The sequence below is a fragment of the Octopus bimaculoides genome, chromosome 7 (assembly GCF_046866305.1).
Source record: "Octopus bimaculoides isolate indiv1 chromosome 7, ASM4686630v1, whole genome shotgun sequence".
Lineage (NCBI taxonomy): Eukaryota > Metazoa > Mollusca > Cephalopoda > Octopoda > Octopodidae > Octopus > Octopus bimaculoides.
Genome location: NC_142934.1, coordinates 21565999 through 21588152, shown reverse-complemented (window position 1 = coordinate 21588152; position 22154 = coordinate 21565999). Strand labels below are relative to the sequence as shown.

At 38.7% G+C, this 22154-nt stretch overlaps 1 protein-coding gene across 2 annotated transcripts in view; it reads left to right on the top strand.

The window, feature by feature from the left end:
• Window positions 1–3303: 3303 nt before the first annotated feature.
• Window positions 3304–22154, top strand: part of LOC106878213 (ubiquitin carboxyl-terminal hydrolase) — a 57801-nt gene continuing 38950 nt past the window's right edge. The window contains exons 1-2 of one of the 2 annotated variants that reach the window (XM_089354968.1): window positions 3304–3386; window positions 10149–10160. In XM_089354968.1, coding sequence (XP_089211094.1) covers window positions 3336–3386; window positions 10149–10160 — 63 coding nt within the window. In that variant the 5' untranslated portion in view covers window positions 3304–3335. The remainder of the gene's footprint in view (window positions 3387–10148; window positions 10161–22154) is intronic. The other variant, XM_089354969.1, reaches the window with a different exon arrangement.

Below are 22154 nucleotides of genomic sequence, written 5' to 3'. Positions count from 1 at the left end.
CCACGCTCAAAATGGTGCATCTCATGTGCCACCCGCACAAGAACCAGTCCAGGGGCACTGGCAACGATCTTACTTGGCTTGCCGGGTCTTCTCACGCACAGCACATTTCCAATAATATATAATAATATATAATATAATATATAATATATAATATAATATAATATAATATATATATGTTAAAGACTGTCATACCGGCCATGACGAAGGGAAATAGCCCTGAAACTCGAGTCGCCTTTATATATATATATTTATATTTATATATTTATATATTTGATCCTTTATATTGAACACTCAATATTTCATCTACATTCAATACTTTATTTCATGGTGCCATCCATTTTTATTTTATTTTATATTATATATTGTATATTATATTATATATTGTATATTATATTATATATTGTATATTCCATATTCTATACCCCACATTAGTTCTGCAGGAATATAAATAAAACATAAAAAACAGACAGTGTTGGAACTCTTTTAAGCAAAATAATATATTCCTCTATACACAATCATACAAAAAAAATGCACCTTTTTTTGTATTTATTTTTACTCGCATATATATATATATATATATATACGTGTGTAACATTTACATAATAAAAACTTATGTATATATATATATATATATATATATATATATATATTATCACAAATTTTGTATTATCTTTTTGTTTTATATAATACTGTTAATTGTCATTAAAAATATGATTTTCCTATTTTTTCATTTCACTTTCTGTTATAAATTCATGAGCTGCCATGTGACAAGAGTTATCACCCTTCACAAGGCCAACCACCTTTCTCTTCTTTTCCCCCAACACCCACTGACTAAAACCACAACGCAGACATAGCAATCACCAGTGCTCCGCAACCTTTTTCCACTTATATAGTATTCATTTATTGACAGCAAGTCACTAAATGCATAAATCAGAATTGGGCCCACCCCTTGGCCTGTGAGGCTCGTGTGCAACTATCTTAAGATAGACATGGATGCGGCATAATACTCTTTTTTAAGTTTTTTTATTTTATTGCGATCATGCTGGAGCTCGGTCTTAAAAGGATTTATAGTCGAAGAAGACGACCCCAGAACTTATTCTTTGTAAGCCTAGTACTAATTCTATCAGACCGTTGAGTTACGGGGACGTAAACACACTAACATCGGTTGTCAAGCAATGGGGGTTGGGAGGTGGAAGACACAAACCTACATAAATATATACGACGGGCATCTTTCAGTTTCTGTCTACCAAATCCACTCACAAGTCTTTGGTTGGCCCGAGACTATAGTAAAAGACATTTACCCAAGATGCCGCGCAGCAGGACTGAAACCGGAACCATTGGTTGATCAGTCTTTATGACGAAGTCCCATAAAATCCTATAATTGTTATCTTCTATTATCTTTTAATCTTTTCGGCTTCGGAAAAAAAAAAAAAGTACCAGTTAAATACTGAGGTCAATGTAATCGACTAACATGTTAGAATTTTTAGTTTTAGGTCATAAACTAATGTTAAAGAGATGCCAAGGGAAGTAACTTCTACAGACCACAAACTGAATTTTGTCCCTTTTAAGCAGCTACAACGCCGAGTACATTTTTCAAAATTGGCACCTTTTGAACAATTTTTTTTAATTCTTCAGTTCACTTACGCAATAAAAGTCGAGTCTCTCTCTCTTCTGTTAATCGCATGGCTTGGAAGAACTTTGTGGAGTCATTTGCCCAACCTCCCTCTCATGTTTTTTGAACTGTCTGCTCAATCACCTGTGATGTATTGGTTGCTGACATCTGAAGAACCAAAACAAACCCTGGTGTCATAACCTTCGACACTGGACGATCCTATGGCGTTTTATCCTTTTCACGTAACACCGATATCTGTAGTTGTAAGTTTCAAACATAATGACATTTTTACTGAACCATGAAATTAAGGAACGTAGAACACAATTACATATTTTAACTAATGAAATATTTCGCGTCATATAAGAGAAACGAGTTTAAAATTGTCTGTTATGTGTCATGGTGCATTTTTGTTTATGTGCTCGCTCCTGCTAAATTTAGAACCTGTCTACGCTGCATCTATCTATCTATCTATTTATCTATCTATCTATCTATCTATCTATCTATCTATCTATCTATGTCTGTCTGCCTGTGCATGCATGCATGTATGTATGTATGTTATTGTTCAGTTTTTCGTGATTTCTTGCCAGTACAGAAAGAGCCGGTTTCTAACCTAGATCCAAGGCTCCTTTATTGGAATTTCAACATCAACAACAGGGTATTTTTGTTTGTATGCATTCATCCGAAAACTATAAAAATTTAAAGCGACATAAAAATAAAAAAATACACGTTATAACGAATAAATGCCGAAATATCATCCAACTCAAATCACACTTTACCGGCTTAATTTAGACAAAAATATAACATTAGATAATGAAGCGCAAGATATCAAAAAGCCTGCTGTTCGTGCCTGTAGTCACTCATCCCTAGAACCACAAGTCTGTTTAAAGAGAGGTCACATACGACAATTCAGATCTAGGTATAATAATCACCTTCTACTATAAACGGAAGACCTGAAATTTTGGAGGAAGGGTGAAGTCGATAACCTCGTGCTCAACTGGTACTTATTTTATCGACCACAAAAAGATAAAAGTCAAATTCAGAACATAAAGACGGACGAAATGCCGCTAATAAGTTTGTCCGGTGTGATTATTATTCTGCCAGCTCGCTGCCTTAGGTGTAAGTTTATAATAATAATAATATTAATGATAATCCTTTCTGCTATAGGCATAAGGCCTGAAATTTGGGGGAATTTTATTGACCACGAAAGATGAAGTCGACCTCGGCAGAATTTGAACTCAGAACGTAAGGACAGACGAAATGCCGCTAAGTAATTTGCCCGGTGTGCTGACAATTTTGCCAGCTCATCACCTTAAGTAATAATAATAATAAATTTAAAAAAAACGACTAGGTCGCTGTTATAACAAGTTTGATCTAAGTCGGCATGATGAAACCTGGGACTCAATAATAAAAGAATATTATTCAAACAATAACAGCGAGCACAGATACAAGAGCTGAGCGATAAACCGGAAATAGTAGGAGGGAGAGAAACAAAGACAGGAATAGAAATACAGAAAATGATGTGAAAGAAGGAGAGAGTAGTCAGAGTAGACGGCTATAAGTGAAAAAAGCAAGCGGAAGTATGAGAAAGGGAGGAAACAAAAAAGAAAGAGTAGGTTTATTGAAGAAGTAGGAGGAAAACAAAACAGAAAGAGTAGGTTTATTAAAGAAGTAGGAGGAAGACGACAGCGAGTGAGTAGTTAACTTTCTTCTTCTAGTTGACAGCATGGCGTCAGACAGCAAACAGTTTTGGATACCTCTCGAATCGAACCCCGAGGTGAGTTTAACTACTGAAAATACATGTATAATGTGGAAGATATGTACATTTAAAGAGTTGTATACATGCATAATCTTGTTTGAATGACTATGTACATAATATAATTATGAAAGTATGTATATCCTTGTGTAGGAATGATGTATAATCATATATCAATATACATGTACCTTCTTATGTACGAATTATTTACCCATGTATGCACACGTATTTTCTCTGTGAGTCTTTATGTGTGTACATATATCTATGCACACTGTCCTATCTGCAGTACGTGCACACTACTCTGTCTCCAAGACATATTTTCCTACGTGTGTATATATATTAGACACACATAGATTTTATAACTAGCTGTGTATATATATATATATATATGTATATATATATATATATATATATATATAGCGTTGGTGTGTGTGACTATACGCATACTGCCTTATCTACAGCTCGTGTTCTGTGCCGGTGTCATTATCTCTTGTACCATGTCCATGTTAATAGGCAACTTTAGGTGAAATGGCTCAGGTATTGTTGTTGGATCAAGAAGAATGTTTTGCATTTGTACGATTTCGGATGCTGACTTAACGCGCTGTACCCTGGGCAGGTGTCTTCTACCATTATCTCAATTCGTCCTTATAAGCCATGTGAATGAAATTTATGTGGACGGAATCCGCCGTCCTGTTAAACACCGCCACGAGTCTCTTCTGTATTTTTTTTAGGGGAAAGATAGCTTTTTTCCCCCTTCATCTGAGTCATTGGTGGGGTGGGGGGATGTTCGAGTTAGACGAGACAAAATTCTTGGTGTGGGCGGTGTTCCAACAAGCTAATTATGGTTGTAATGAGATATTTGGATTTTTTGAGATATATTTTGAGCCAACACGCAAGTTTTTTTTATGTGATGGTTCGTTTTTGCTAGAAATAACAGCTAAAAAAAAGAAAAAAGGAATATATTTAAACAACTGAGGTAGCTTCGAATCCTGCGCTCTTGTAGCTTTGATTTTAATATCAGATTCGGAATCTCAAATATTTAACAAAATAACGGAGCCAAATAATTAAGAAACATAAGTATAGTGCACTCTTAGTTTCTGCAATGCAAGTAATGTGATTTGTAACAATTTTATTGTATGTAGACTTACAAAACGTGACACTGGCAACAAGATTATAATTTTTCTAAAGAAGGATTAGTATCCTGGAATTCTTTTTTTATTTTTCTTCCAAAAACTCGTTCAAAACGCTATCCTTTTTATGTTAAAAGTACCCACTGATAGAAAATGGAAAATTCCAGAATTTAAAAATACTTATGCGCAGTTTTTGCAAGTGAGACAACACATTATTGCCAATGACAAGTGTGTGTGTGTGTGTGTGCTGGTGGTGGGATTCATGTCGTTGCACTAATCTCAAAGACGTAGTCAGGAGAGAGCGGGGGTTGTGCCCACAACTGTTTACAGGGCTTTCAAGACAAGTGGGACGTAAAGAGGAAGGTATAATCAATTTGGAAATTTCGCCCGAAAGCTTGCAATAGAGTGGGCTCCGCTAAAAGCACCGAAAATCACGGATTAAATATACCACCGAGCATGGCAGAATTTGAATTTAGAACACATGGGGTTGGAATCAAATGCCGACATTCTTACACTACTACCCCCAATCAACTGCCCTGGATTGGTACTTTTTTTTTTTTAATCGACCCCGAAGGGAAAAAGGCAAAGTTGACGAGGGTAGATTTGAACTCAAGAGCTCGCAGTCGGAACGAATATCATCGGCTGCTCTAACGACCCTGCGAATTTGCCACCTTAAGTGTGTTTGTGTATCTATCTATCTATCTATCTATCTGTGTGTGTGTGTGTGTATGTATACACACACACACACGCTCTCTCTCTCTCTCTCTCTCTCTCTCTCTCTCACGAGCAAACATATACACGAGTTTCTGTGCAAAGCAACATATTTCTGGAAAAAAATCGAAATTGCCAGTGCCTGCTATGTTTCATGTAGTCTTCAGCTTTGTATGAGAAGTCCTAGAGGCCCTTTCACTGAGCGGAATGGTATTGGTACCAAAGCAGTTATTTAGTGGCAGGAATGCTGTCGTGAAAATTTGTTCCACAGAAATTTAACAAGATAGCTGAGTGCGATTCTGTGGTTCCTATCAATGCGGCAAAAATTGATGAAAATTCGTTGTTGAAATGTAAAAACTAAAATTATAATTTTATTCTATTTATTTTTGGTCATTGGAATTAAAGTTAACGCTAATAAAAAGAGAATTTCTTTAACGTAACCCCAATCGTACCGCACTGACCTTGGAGACTACAATTATCGATAACGTTGTACATAAAACATTTGTTTTTTACCGATCAGTCATCAACTTTTTAATAATCTCACCAATCTTTCAACTGTAAACCATTCCTTCCTTTCCTTTCATTTTGTGAATCCTGCCACTAGTGTCGACTGTAACGATGTTTAATCTGTTGTGTGTGTGCATAAATATTAAACAAGATCAATCGTTCACGAACTGGTCACATTTGAACGAGACATGGAATAGAGAGAAGCTTATATGATGTCATATACCCTATCCTTAAATAGAACATGTTTTTCGGCCATATTGCTGTTATGTTGTCTTAAGTATTACTGCTAATTAAAGCGTTAAAAAATGTATTTGCACACTGGTAATCAGCGCATTTCAAACTTTGTGAAGGTGCTTGGCTTAATGGTTAAGGTGTTAGCGCTCACAATGGATAGGTTGTGGAGTCGATTCTCAGACCCTGTGTTGAGTTATGTCTTTCTTTGAGCAAGGCACTTCAGGTTATTCTAGTACACTCAACTGAAAATGAGTACCTGATGCAATTTGAGGATTAACCTTTGATGGGCTAGCGTTGTTGTTATTGGTAGTGATAGGAGAGAGTATTCACAGCTTTGAAACACATTGAAAATCTGAATAAATTCTAACCTTATGAGGTAGAAGGTTCGATGCAGACTGTGTTGCAAATTTTCGCTAATCTGACATTGTAGAAAGTGACAGTGCTCTTATCAATGCCTTTACTTTCACTTTCAAATACGCATGGCGTTTTGGTCACATGATACTACGAAAATATGATTTTTATATTCTGATTCTCTAATGTTCAAAACATCGAAATCTGAAAACCATTTTAAGAGTTTTTTGATACCAGTTTAAAACTTCTTGCTTCAAAATTTCATGTTGATTTATATTCCAAATGTCAGCTTATGAATGGCAGTTATTTTACTAAATTCTTTATTTTCAAAAATAATTGAAACAAAAGGAATGTATTTCAACCGAAATACGAAAGCAAAAAGGTTAAAAGAATATATACATATATAAGTGGTTGTGTGGTAAGTAGCTTGCTTACCAACCACATGGTTCCGAGTTCAGTCCCACTGCGTGGCATCTTGGGCAAGTGTCTTCTACTGTAGACTCGGGCCGACCAAAGCTTTGTGAGTGGATTTGGTAGACGGAAACTGAAAGAAGCCCGTCGTATATATGTATATATATGTGTGTGTCTGTGTTTGTCCCCCCCCCCCCAACATCGCTGAGATGGGAAACTTGTGTCCCTCACAAGACTAAATCCTATCAAACTGTGCAACCTATATCAACATGGAAAACGGACGAAAAATGGTGATGATAAAATGCTACAAAAGTATTGGACAGCCTTCTCTACATACATGACTGAAAAACTGCTTTTCTATGAATATTTAATAGGTGTGGTGCTCCATCATGACCGCAGCTGCAAGGCTGAAAACGAGTAAAGGAGCATAGCTGTGTGGTTAAGAAGCTTGCTTTGCAATTACGTGGTTTTGAGTTGAGTCCCACTGCACGGCACCTTGGGCAAGTGTCTATTATAGCGCTGGACTGACCAATACCTTGAGTGAATTTGGTCGACGGAAACTGTGGAAGCCCGTCTTATATACATATACACACAAGTGAGTGGGCAAATGAAAAAAAAACTAGGCATTCAACACATTTAGTAGGAGTTACATTTTGAAAACAGCTTGATTCGCCCCTATACAACTTAGTTTCGTAGCCTTGTCTCAGGAACCCAGCTCGTCAGGTCGAGACGGCCAAATAGTGAGCTATAGGGAGTCCTATAACTATCCATTTTCCCGCCTGGACCTGACGAGGTCAGTTCCTGTGACGAAGCTACGAAACTAAGTTGTATGGGCTGAAATCAAACTGTTTCAAGTTACACACACACACACACACACACACACATGAAGGGGTGATAAAAAGTTCCTGGCTTTAAGGGTTTCATGAAAGGCTTGGTTGGAGGTCCAGCTTTCCGAGTCCTTTTACAGGGCTTAGAAAAACCGAAGGACAGCTGCAATGAGTGTGTGAATCTGAGAGGGGAATATGTTCAATAAAATCATAATTAACTGATCCACTTGTATTTTCTTTTACCCAAAGCCAGGAACTTTTCAGCATCCCCTTATGTATGCATATATGTGTGTGTGTGTGTGTGTGTGTGGGCGCGCGCGCCTTTGTGTTTGTTCCACCACTTGGCAGTCAGTGTTGATTTGTTTGCGCCCCCACCCCTAGCTTAGCTGTTCGGTAAAAAGAACGATAGATTAAGTTCTGAGGTCGATTTGTTCAGCTAAACCCTTCGAGGCGGTGTTCCAGCATGGCCGCAGTCCAATGGCTGAAACGGGTGAAAAAATAAATTGTTGGAAATAATGATCCTAACAGAAATCTTTAACTAACCGATTTAGGAATTTGTTCTTCATACATCTGTCAACACAAAACGTAAAGATTGCTTAAAATGTGTATGGTGATGCCGAGTTGTGCAATAGAACACTGGTTACCCCCCCCCCCCCCCCCTCACTCCATCAATTTACTCTCATTATCATATACCTTTTGTTCCTCAGGTATTGTAATATGAAGACACTTCGCCTCTTGACTGTATCTTATCTTTTGACGGGCTTTACACTACCCATGTTATCAAAGACATATTAAATGTTATTGTAGACCTCCCCTCTGATTAGGTAGCTGTACAGAATGTACACTACAAAGATTTTTTGACTTGATGAAAAAGAAATCTTATGCGATAAAGGAATTGTACAGGATCTAATTCTTTTAATTCAGTTTCGGGGTGTTGAGCAGAATTCACAGGTAATAACCATGTGCTACTCGAAAGGGATCGCAACATGCTATTCTTCTGCGAATATGCATGTCCTGGCAAGCTTCTTTTCGTTTCAACCGACCAAATCCACTCACAGGCTTTGGTCGGTCTGGGACGCGAAATGTTTTTTCCTACGAGTTCCTATCAGAGCTCACCTTGACCATGTCAAGTTAACAAACACAGCCTGATTTTAGGAGACAAGTAATTAGATAGGTTTGCATCTATACCTATTATCGGATTATGGTAAAGATGTGGATGGGGAAAATGTGGGTCGAGGGTGATGTGCTCGCATCCCTCTCCCCTTACTGCTTTACAAAGTAAACAACACAAATAACTACGTAGAGGCAGCCATGGTTGAAACAAGAACAAGAAGCATTCTTAAAAGAGAAAAGAAGCATGGTCATTCCTTACCCAAGTGACCTTATCTTGTCGCCCATCGTTTGTTATGCGCTCGTAAATTAGTGTAGTTGAGCTCTGATTGGCTGTATGCAAATGAGTTCATAATTGGTGTCTGGAACTCTCGTGGGGAAAAAAATTTTGCGGTCGAGACCATAGAAAATACTCAAGGTGCGGCATAGTGGGACTGAACACTACATAGCATGTGCCAAGACAAAATATTGGTCTTTGAGGCTCCTACGATTGTTTCGTGTTCTGTTCCCAGTTTGTGCAGCTATCTCCTCAATGTTAGCTTGTTGTGAACAGTTATTTTGTATTTGAAATACAAGAGTTAGTGATCCTTCGGTTCTGTAGGAATAGCAGCCAAATTACCTTTAAACTATACCCCACTGTCTTTTTTTAAAGTTATGATATTGAATAATGTTAGTTCTAGAGATCCTACCTACGAAATAAAGCCTGGGTGGCTATGGCTAAAGTGTCTTTGGTCACAAATCTGGACATTTATAGGGGTCTCGCCGCTTATAACCCTCCTTTCTCTAACTAAACTTTAAAACAAACCTAGTTTCTAGTTTATACTCTCGACTGGACATAGTTTACCTCTTAGAAATATTTAATTTTTGCACTTCCTACCCATGTAACATCGCATTTCAAGATGACAAGTAAACATTTTATTAATTAAATTTTTTTTAATTGGACTGCATATCTAGTGTTGAATATTTTGTTCTGAGTTCGCTCAATACAAAAGTTATGTTCTAAAAGTTACAATTAAAAAAAAAAAAAATTTAATGAAGTGTATACATTCGTTCTTTGTTGCACCGACCGGAGTTACAACATCGCACTCTATGGGTACAGAGGCGTCGTGGGTTAGAAAACCCTGTTTTGTATGAATTAGTTTTCTAAGTAATTTCTGTCTACTATTGTTTAACTCCCTCGTCAAGTTTTTATCAAGGGAGGTGTGTGTATGTGTGGGCCTACGGTATTTATTACGTAGTTCCTTTAATTACCGCTTAACTGTGTTACTAATAGATACTCTATTAATACAACCAATTTATTAATGATTTTAAAAATTCTTGAATGTCTCCTATCAATAATAATAAAATACACGAATAAGACGTTTGTTGATGTAATTCTTATTTGCTTTGATGTAATTCTTATTTTATATACAAGACGGCCTCTCGTATGATAAATATTGTTTTTTATACATTTACCTGTGTTTACACAATTAATTTAAGATTTTTTTAATATTTTTTCGCAGGTTCTAAATAAGGTAAGTTTGTCTAAATTTTCTAATATCAATCAGTGTGTTCCTTTTGTTTTTCTGTCTGCGTTCTTTTTCTCTACTCTCGTTTTCCCTTCTCTTCAAGCTCTTAGCATCACCGATCTGATCGAAATCTATATTACTGCTGGTCTGATGACATAATATATTAACGAATTGTCTGGTGACGTCTGTAAATAAGTGTAGCTACAATTAGGTGTCTGATCTCTCTCTCTCTCTCTCTCTCTTTCTCTCTCTCTCTTTCTCTCTCTCTCTTTCTCTCTCTCTCTTTCTCTCTCTCTCTTTCTCTCTCTCTCTCTCTCTCTCTCTCTCTACTTTTACTTGTTTCAGTCATTTGACTGTGGCCATGCTGGAGCACCACCTTTAGTCGAGCAAACCGACCCCAGGACTTATTCTTTGGAAGCCTAGTACTTATTCTATCGGTCTCTTTTGCCGAACCGCTAAGTTACGGGGGCGTAAACACACCAGCATCGGTTGTCAAGCGATTCGGCAATATAGATCGTTTGAATGAGTACCAGGCTTAAAAATAAGTACTAGGGTCGATTTGTTCGACTCAAATCCCCTCTCATGGGGTATTAGCATGGTCTGGAATGACAGAAACAAGATAAAAATATATGATTATCAAAGCTTTTGGATCGTTCCTTATAACTCTTTTTAAGAAGCACCATGCACCTTTTTGAAATGAACTTTTACAGGATTCCTTTTCTGAGAGTGTTCATTATAAAATTGTTGATTAAAATTTATGAAAAGAAAAAAATTTAGAGGCATTTTCGATTGTTCTTCCACTCCCAACTCACCTTGCTGCATAGGTAGACGTTAACTGAGGATCCTGATGACCTTTGTAATATATCACCATTGATCTGGCGACATCATCATCTTCAGTTAGCGTCCACATTTCTGTGTTTGCACGAGTCAGATGGAGTTTGTTGAAGCAGGTTTCCTAAACTGTTGCCAACTGTCTCCCAGCAAGGTAATAAATACTTTTTACAGCAGAGGCGACGAGCTGGCAGAAATGTTAACACGCTAGGCGAAATGCTGAGTGATATTTTGTCTGTATTTACGTCCCGAGTTCAAATTCCACTGAGGTCGATAAATTAAGTACCAGTTGCGTGCTTGGGGAGGCGATCTAATCGAGTGGCCCCTTCCGCTAAAATTTCAATCCTTGTGCCTAGAGTAGAAAAGAATATTTTTATGGCTGGACATATTTTACCCAAAAGATTGGAAGTGAATAGCATTGCTTGTATAACATTGATGCTTGTTTATAACCATCAAATGATGTCAAGGCAATGGTTCACACACAATACATACATACGAGGTTCATTCCAGAAGTTTTGTGACTTTTAGGTGAGGCAGGTATAGGTTTTCTAGCTTATTGTAATTTTAGTATATCATTCTTATACATCTAATAAGTTAACCTGCCAACTTTTGTTATTCTAGATCAGGGTTTCTCAGGCAGGGTCCGTGTAAGATTTGGAGTGGGGTGGGGTCCATACAACAAAATAGTAAATTAGGGATTTGCAACAGTATTTTAAGGACCCCAGAAAAAATTAGGTTTAGGTGTATGGTATTTATTTCTTGAAATTTTACATAGTTCAACCTACAAGGGAATGTGTGAAAAACAAAATAGGAATTTTGAAAAAGTTTGTGTAAAACTAGTTTTTAAACATCGAATGGCTATGAGTGGGGTGGTCCTTGGAGAAAAAAAATGGTTGAGAACCCCTGTTCTAGATTGAAGGAGATGGCTGTAACAACAGTTTGAACACACGACTCAACACAGCTTGCCATAACTGATTAGCTTGCAGGATACAGTTTGGATGTTTGGTAGCTCACTCTGCAATAAAGCTTTGTGTTAAACTGGGTAAAGACAGTACAGAAACTTAGAAATGCTCCAGCTTGCCTTTGTTTTAACTTTTTTTTGCTTGGTACAAGAGGTTCAGTGATGGTAGAGAGGAGACGAGAGTTGATAAGAAGTGTAGGAGGGAGAGAACAGCAGAGCTGGTTGAGAATATTCGCAATTTTCTGGATAAAGACTATTGTATTTCTATAAAGACAATAAGTGTACGGTTTGGAGTTGATGTGTCAACTGTACACAGAATTCTTCATAAAGATCTGAACATGTGCAAAGTTCATGCAAAGTCTGTTACTATGGTGCTCAGTGATGAGCATCTTAGTTTTTTGTTGGCCCTCCGTCGCTTACGACGTCAAGGTTTCCAGTTGTTCCAATCAACGGAGCAGCCTGCTCGTGAAATTAATGTGCAAGTGGTTGAGCACTCCACAGACACGTGTACCCTTAACGTAGTTCTCGGGGGATATTCAGCGTGACACAGAGTGTGACAAGGCTGACCCTTTTGAATTACAGGCACAACAGAAACAGGAAGTAAGAGTGAGAGAAAGTTGTGGTGAAAGAGTACAGCAGGGTTCACCACCATCCCCTGCCTGAGTCTCATGGAGCTTTATGTGTTTTCGCTCAATAAACTCTCTCAACGCCTGGTCTGGGAATCAAAACCGAGATCCTATGACCGAGAGTCCGCTGCCCTAACCACTGGGCCATTGCGCCTCCACAGAGCATGTTAGTAGGCAATTACTTAAGAGATGGTCATCAAAACTGTCCTTTGCCCTCCCTACAGCTTAGATCTTGCTCCTTGTGGCTTTTGGTTGTTCCCCAAGCTGTATCAGAGGAGGGCGTTTCATCAGAGTTCCCCAGGGCGTTTCCCAAGCTGTATCAGAGGAGGGCATTTCAAAGAAGACTGGACACCTTCACCTAGGAGGACATCCACGAGGCCTTCATGAAGTGGCTGGAATGCTATAACAAGTGCATTCAAGCCAGAGAATTCTACACTGAAAAAGATTACAGTTTTGTACTACTTTGAAATAAATAAATGCTTCTCCTGGAAAAGCCTGAAATCTTCTAGAATGCACCCTGTACATTTATATTGGGCTTCTTTCAGGTTCTATCTGCCAAATCCATTCACAAAACTTTGGTCAATTTTTGTTTATTGTAGCCCCAGATTGACCACAGTTGATCAAGGTGTCATGCAGTGGGACTGAACCCAAGACCACAAACTTCTTAATGACACAGGCATGCCTATGCCCAGTGACATCAGTGATATATTTCTGTGATTCTGCTAAGACTAGAATGTATTACAGCCAGCTTGCTGCCATCGAGATCATATTATTATCTGATCTGGTCTTGTTCAGAGAGAGAGAGTGTGTGTGAGAGTGAGCATGCGTATATATATCATTTCATTTTAATGTCCATTTTTCCATACTATCATGGATTGAATGGAGTTTATTGATGTAGATTTTCTATTCAGATACCCTTTCTGTTGCCAACTCTGACCTGTTTCCAAACAACATAATATTTTCCAATGGCCAGACATGTTCTTGCAGTATATTGGAAATGAATGACATCCTTCTCTCTTCTCTCTCTCTCTCTCTCTCTCTCTCTCTCTGTAAGCATTCTGCCCAGCATGGTAATGATTCTGCTGGCTCGATGCCTCAATCATAATTTCTTATATAGATGCAAGGCCACAGATGTAAGAGACAGAATAAGCATCAACTAAATCAACCTTGATATGTTACAAGCACTTTATTATCATTGATACCGGGGAAAGGTGAAAGCAATATTTACTCCTCCCCAACCCTAGCAGGTTTTTTTTTTTTTTTATAACCTAGACGTGCACTTGTCACCTTTTACCAGATCCTCATAAAAATTGGTGGGACTGGTAAGGGAGAAGCTCAGACTCACAGATTGCTGCCATAGGAAATGGTACATTAAGTTGTCTGTGGGGATGATGATGATGGTGGTTAGGTGATAATGGTTGTAGTAGTGGTGGTGGTGGTGGTGGTGGTACTCATGGTTCCTGGCTTTATTTCCTCTTCTAATCGGAAATTGTACTGCTGGATATTTTTCTCATTAGTTTCTTCCAGAATGTGTACATGTTTGACATGATGGTTTGTATGTGTATGCACATGTTGGTATCTTTGTGTGTGCCAGTTGATGTAGTGGCTTGTGTGTTTATATTACTTGTTGATATGGTTGTTTGCATGTATATCATTTGTAATTCATCTAGATTCAACTGTTGCTGACCAATCAATCAACTGATTATTTATACATATGAGTGCATGTGTATATGTGTATATTTGTGTGTATATTTATGTGTATATGTGTTTGTGAATGTGTGTGTACACACACACACATACGTTCACACATCTGTAATTTAGTATGTTATGAGTAGAGTAGCGGTTGGTATGGACCAGGGCATGTAATTTTTCAACCATATATCTAATTTGCTGCCCCAAGTTTGAGTTCACTTGCAGAAGTAGTGATGGTGGAGGACAAGGAGGACTTCTTTTCGTCGTCATGTTGGTATTGGGTAAGCAGAATCACACTGAGGTCAACTTTGCCTTTCATCCTCTGGTTGGTAAGGTAAACATCAGTCAAGGACATTGATCTGTTCAAACAACTCTGCTCTCTTTGTCTCAAACGTTTAGCTTTGTCTGTTAACCCTCACTTATTTACAAACAAGATAGGTTACCTCTTGCTCTCTGAACGTAACACAATGGCTGGTTATGTTTTCACCAACGATTGCAAAGAAATGATACCAGTTTTTTGTGTGAATGATGACTTTGTTTGCAATCAATGCACAATGTTCAGACAAGGACACATACACACACGTAAGCATATAGTTCCAAAATAAGAAGGAAAAAATAGCACTTGAATACCAAAAATGTAGAGCAAAATGCTATTTTATTAAAGCTGCAAAGTTTTTTTGGCTTTAATAAAAGTGTGTGTGTGTGTATGTATACACACACACACATTAGCATCTGGGGACCGTTAATCCAGACATGTTTTTTCTCTCCATTTTTTTCCCCCTCTCTCTATCTATTTTTTTTCCTCATTTCTTTCTGCAGAAGAGCATAGGCTCAAAATATCAAAGACTTCTTTTTTCCTGCATGTCAAACTAATACACCCTGTTTGTTATTCCCTCACCTGTCTGTATTTTGTTTCGTTTTAAACCATATATATACATATATATATATATATATATAGAGAGAGAGAGGTGCAGGAGTGGCTGTGTGGTAAGTAGCTTGCTTACCAACCACATGGTTCTGGGTTCAGTCTCACTGCTTGGCACCTTGGGCAAGTGTCTTCTACTATAGCCTTGGGCCGACCAAAGCCTTGTAAGTGGATTTGATTGACGGAAACTGAAAGAAGCCCATCGTATATATATATATATATATATATATATATATATATATCTGTGTGTGTCTGTGTTTGTCCCCCAACATCGCTTGACAACTGATGCTGGTGTGTTTACATCCCCATAACTTAGCGGTTCGGCAAAAGTGACTGATAGAATAAGTACTAGGCTTACAAAGAATAAGTCCTGGGGTCGATTTGCTCGACTGATGCTGGTGCTCCAGCATGGCCACGGTCAAATGACTGAAACAAGTAAACAGTAAAAAGAGCACACACACACACACACACACACACACACACACACACACACACACACACACACACACACACACACACACACACACACACACACACACACACACACACACACACACACACACACACACACACACACACACACACACACACACACACACACACACACACACACACACACACACACACACACACACACACACACACACACACACACACACACACACACACACACACACACACACACACACACACACACACACACACACACACACATTAGCTTAAAAGCTGCACTCTTTGTGGACTTTTAACCTAGCTCCTGTGGAAGGCTAATTGGTCCTGCGGCTTGAAACTAAAGAGATCTAAATAGTATGACAGTAATACATCTATAATGACTATATGCCCTGGTCGTGTTTGATGAGAAGTTAAGGACGGATGAGAATTCTTATTTCTTTATTGCCCACAAGGGGCTAAACATAGAGGGGACAAACAAGGATAGACAGAGGGATTAATTCGATTACATCGGCTCCAGTGTGTAACTGGTACTTAATTTATCGACCCCGAAAGGATGAAAGGCAAAGTCGACCTCGGCGGAATTTGAACTCAGAATGTAACAGCAGACAAAATACCGCTAAGCATTTTGCCCGGCTTTCAAATGACGGATGAGAATTCTGTAATGCAATTATTCTATTGTCCCAGTCCCAATTTGAATTCCAGCTGTTTGCCAACTTGTTCCAAAGTTCATATCTCAATGTTAAAGTAATGAAGTGAATGTCATTTATCTCCCCCTTGATCCAATGTCATCTAACAAACGCCACCAACATGAAATAGCAACCAAATACTTTTAAATTCAGTCCCAATGCCGGATGTTCAAGATCCAGACGAAGGGTAGATTTTCAATCCTGGGATCATCCTGATTCCAAAAAGGTATAACATGTCTATGTAGAGCAAATGTAGACTGAGATACTGGGATCCCAGACGGACACCAAATTTTGCTTTTATTATTATAGATACACACACACACACACACACACACACACACACACACACACACACACACACACACACACACACACACACACACACACACACACACACAGAGACCCCCCCCCAGAAGGCTTCTTTTCAGTTTCTTTCTACTAAATTCACTCACAAGGCCTTGTTTTGCCTGGAACTATACTAGACAGTTGCTAAATGTGCTGTGAAGTGAAACTGAACCCCCAAACCATTTGGCTGCGAAACTAACTTCTTAACCACATGGCTGCACTGGAGATTATTATTGGAAATTAAAGAAAATTAAGGCTTATTTGTGTCTGTTACAATGAGTTAGTTGACTAAATCCTTTTATTTTAATTGTCCCTTTTATTACTATATTTCTGATGGAATATATTCTCCTTGTTTCGATTAATTTTGAAAATAAAGGTGTAGGAGTGGCTGTGTGGTAAGTAGCTTGCTTACCAACCACATGGTTCTGGGTTCAGTCCCACACTGCATGGCACCTTGGGCAAGTGTCTTCTACTATAGCCTTGGGCCGACCAAAGCTTTGTGAGTGGATTTGGTAGATGGAAACTGAAAGAAGCCCATCACATATATATATATATGTGTGTGTGTGTGTGTCTGTGTTTGTCCCCCCAACATCGCTTGATAACCGATGCTGGTGTGTTTACGTCCCCGTAACTTAGCGGTTCGGCAAAAGAGACCGATAGAATAAGTACTAGGCTTACAAAGAATAAGTCCTGGGGTCGATTTGCTCGACTAAAGGTGGTGCTCCAGCATGGCCACAGTCAAATGACTGAAACAAGTAAAAGAGTAAGTGTTTGATAAAATTACTTTATCATTATTAAGCTGGTATTTAGGACATAAATTATCATGAAATTTTGATAGGTTTTTAATACAGGTCACTTTAAAACTGGAGGTTTGTATCATAGGACCAGGAGTGTCATTAACTATTTTGCGTAGCAGTCATATTGCATGGCATCTTGAAGTGCTTATCATAGCCTTGATTTGGCTCAAGCCTTGCAAGTGAAACTGCATTGTTGGAAACTGTGTGGAAGCTCTCTTTTGAGATTGTACTTGTTTTTTTAGTAGTGGATTTAATCTCTTACTGGTTTATGAAGACCACTTTGTCATTGGGTAACTTTCTGTCCATTCTGTTGTGAGTCTTCAAACCAGGTCTCCAATCTCCCCTTTCCCCAGCAGCCTTGGAGACACTCCAAAAAAGGTCCTTCCGAGCACTGTGGGAAAAAAAAAAGTCAAATATGTTAACTCCAGTGTAAGTGTGATTTGAACTGAGAATGTAAAGAAACATAACTCAGTATTTCACTCGATTGTTTCTACCACCACAACAACACAGTTTCTGTTACCCTGACACACTGTTTCTACTATCCCAATAACGCTGTTTCTATCACACAGTATGCCCAAGGTGCCATGCAATAAGACTGAGCCTGAGGCCTTGTGATTGAGTAGCTAACTACTCAACCACTCTGGTCCTCTTGACTTCACTTACCTCTTTAGTTATGAGTTATTGGTTTTTATATTAGTAATTAGATTGACAGTATCTTATTTTACATATCTTCGAAAGCACAGAGCTGGCAGACAATTTAACAGGGAAATTATAACAAACCTCATCATTTGTAGCTCAGCGGTTTTTCATATGGAAAAATGGACGCAATCCATTTTTCCATCCCACTTCACATATTTGTTTTTCCAATCCCTTTTTTGCAAAATACATTCCCCACCCTTATTGGCACACAATCTGTTTTCTACAAGTATAGTAGCACATTTGTTTTTCTGCCCAACATTATCTCTTTTTCGAATCCTATTTGCAGAAAAATCTCTTTTCCACCACGTTTTAAAATCTATTTTCTCCTAATGTACTAGCACATTTTTTTTTCCACCTAACATCTGTTAATTTTTCCACCCCATTTTGCCCATTCTTTTCTTCCACCACATTTTTCTCGTTATTTTACTGCCACCACCCCCATATTCTGTTTTCCAACACTTTTTTTTTTTTTTTTTGCCTTGTACACCCACCCCTATATATATTTTGTCCCTCCCACTTTAATGTACTCTCTTTTTGCACATGGCTTTTGTTCTCCTGCTGTCTACCAAACGGACGCAACCACACTCAGCAAGCATGAGTCATCATCCTATTAGTAATGACTGCAGAGTTTTATGCAGTGCAGTACAAAAGTCAGAGACGGATAACTGCAGCACTAACAACATTGATACTACATATATTGACAATAATTGTCTTGTGATAACTGCAGACTGACTAACAACATATATTAATAATTCTATTCTTATATACTCACTTATGGAAAGAGGAGGTGATGTAACCCTAGGTCAGCCAAGATGTGATAGGCCTGTGATCAAAGGAGTTTCAGTTATGAACACTCTGTTCTCATTTTGGGGATTTCGTACTTGAGATTACGTTATCCAATGTATCCTTCCCTTTTCTAGGTGGTAAGATTTGGCTTCCGTTGCTAGCGGTTGGGATGACCATGTAAAGGCTTCTTCTTTGTTGGTTTGTATGTGGTGGTGGTGGTGGTGGTAGTTGTGATGTGTGTGTGTGTGTAGGGGGGGGGGTTGTGTATGTGATGTTGGTGGTATTTTGTGGTCATAGTGATGTGTTTGGGTGGTTGTGGTATTGGTCTGTGTGTGTGTGTGTGTGTGTGTGTGTGTGTGTGTGTGTGTGTGTGTGTGTTAGTATTGATTGTGTGTGGTTCTGTGGTGCTTGTAGTCTAGTGATGGTGGTGATGGCAGTGGTTGTGTGTGTGTGCAGTGATGTATGTCATGGTGTGTTTGTTTAGCCCTAGGCAGGTGGTGATTGTGCAGATTTATTATTAATGGTGCACCACTGTCGACTAAGGAGTACAATGGCCAACATACGCTTTTTTTTTTTACTTGTTTCAGTCATTAGACTGAGGCCATGCTGGGGCACCACCTTGAAATTTTAGTCAAATGAATCAACCCTAGTACTTATTTTTTTATGCCTGGTTCTTCTATTGGTCTCTTTTGCTGAACTACTAAGTTACATGGATGCAAACACACCAACACTGGTTGTCAAGTAGCGGTATGGGACAGACACATACACACACACAGTGGGCTTCTTTCAGTTTCTGTCTGCCATATTCACTCACAAGGCTTTTGTCTGCCCAAGGCTATAATAGAAGACATGTGCCCAAGGTGCTATGCAATGGGACTGAACCTGGAACCATGTTGTTGGGAAGCAAGCTTTTTACCATACAGCCACGCCTTTAAAGTGTTGGGGTCTGATTTGAGGACATTTAGCTGCTATTTCTAGTATGTTGAACATCTACATAAACTCCCTTGTTGGCCTAGTTCATCTGGTGTTTAACACTAGGTCAAGTAAACCTATGATCAAAAATCTGCTGTTGCAGCTGTGATCATTGTCCTTTTTTATTTTTCCTTTAATTTTTTTTTTCTTTGTTCAAGCCGTGTATCTAGGACTACAGTATTTAAGACTGCAGTGGTTTGAGTTTAGTGAGATTTGGCTATTATTTCTTGTCGATCAGATGATGACCTAGAAGCTCTCTTATTGGCTCTTTCATCATCATCATCAAATGTCCATTTTCCATGCTGGTTTAGGTAGAACAGTTTAACAGGAACTGGCAAATCAGGCTAGCTGGCAGAAAGGTTAGCACGCCGGGCGAAATGCTTAGTGGTATTTCATCTGCCGCTACGTTCTGAGTTCAAATTCCGCTGAGGTCGACTTTACCTTTCATCCTTTCGGGGTCGATTAAATAAGTACCAGTTACGCACTGGGGGTCGATATAATTGACTTAATCCGTTTGTCTGTCCTTGTTTGTCCCCTCTGTGTGTAGCCCCTTGTGGGCAGTAAAGAAATAAAGAAATAGGGAACTGGCAAGTCAGGGGGCTGAACCAAGCTCTACAGTTTGCTTTGGCATGGTTTCTATGGCTGGATGCCCTTCCTTATGCCAACCACTTTACAGAGTGTACTGGTACCGGCAATGGTAAGGTCACCAAGTAACTTGTAGGACAAGACCTCTCAACTGAGGGAGGGGTGGGGAGTAGTATTAAGGGACAGTGTATTTCGGATATTTTCATAACCCCTGCAAAAGGTGGAAACATTGGCAGTATTGGTAAAAAAGATTTTCAATTGATGCTGGAGTACAAATCAGAATTGAATAAAATAGCAAATCTGAATAGTTAAAACTGGAGTGAATTTTGGAAAGTGTAATATTTCAATACTGCCAATAGTGTGACTGATGATTTGAGATGGGGGTAGAGTTGAACACAGTATCAGTTTGAGGGAGGGAAAATGAAAGGAAGAAAAAAAAAGAGTGGGTCTAGGTGTGAGGTGATGAGGGACAGTAGTAGGGATACAATATGAGGTGTAAGGGGAGAAATGGTATCATTTACAGCACCTGAGTGAGTAGTACTGCAAAATATTGATGGAGGAATTGGTGTGAGAAGATGAGTTGTGTGGGGAAACAATGGGGTCTCATGCTTTCCCAAGATGGATAGGGCTTCTGAAGCACAGCATATTGCCATTCATCTCAATCTCGTGTTATCTCTTCCGAGAGGCCCAACATCTTGAAACCAGTCGGCACCCACTTCATCCCATGTCTTCCTGGGGCTCCTTCCTCAGGTTCCTTCTACATTTTACATTCAGCAATCTGCACTTATTTAAACAGAGGCTCTCACCCATCTGTAGCACATGACGTTACCAGTGCAGTCTTCTCTCTTGCACCCTGTATCAGATACTCTTTATGCTCAGTTTTTCTCACAACACTTTTGTACTTCATCGTACATGCACGTTGATGTTACACATCCAGCAGAGCATGCTTGCTTGCTTGCTTCATGTATTTCTAATCTTTGCATATCTTCTGCATTCACAGCTCGTGTTCCATCATCATGTAGCATTTCTGTGTACAAGGGCATAATACAATTTGCCTTTCACTCAGAGAGGTAACAATTCTCTGAACTTTCTCCAATCAGTTCTTATTCTTGCAACTATACTTTTAGCACTCCCTCGCCACAGCTTATTAGGTCTCCTAAGTAACTGAAACTATCAGCTACCTCTAAGGATCCTCCTCTGTGTGGCAAGAATCTCTTGAAGCCTCCCTGTTTTACAGACATTCCTAATTCTTTCTGGAAAGCATGAATATCACAACGTCTAGATAGCTTCTGTTCCTCTAAACATCTCTAGCTTCCTACCTATTGAAATAGGTTGTTGTAAATTTTCCAAGCCAAGTGTTCAAATTTCAAATTTTTACTGTAATGTCTTTTACTGTAGAAAGCTATAACTGCATCTCTGACAGTTATATTCCATTAGGCTCTCTTGTCTCATTTTTGTTTCATTATGAATGAATGCAATACAAAATTTGCAGTTGTTTTCATCAGTAACTGGCACACACTGTCGTCACTTGTCTTCCCTAACTGTCTGTTTAACCCATTACCTACCAGTGATCTCGTATGAGATCACTTAAAAATTACAAATTTCATAATTATCTGTCAATATATACACATATCTAACCTTT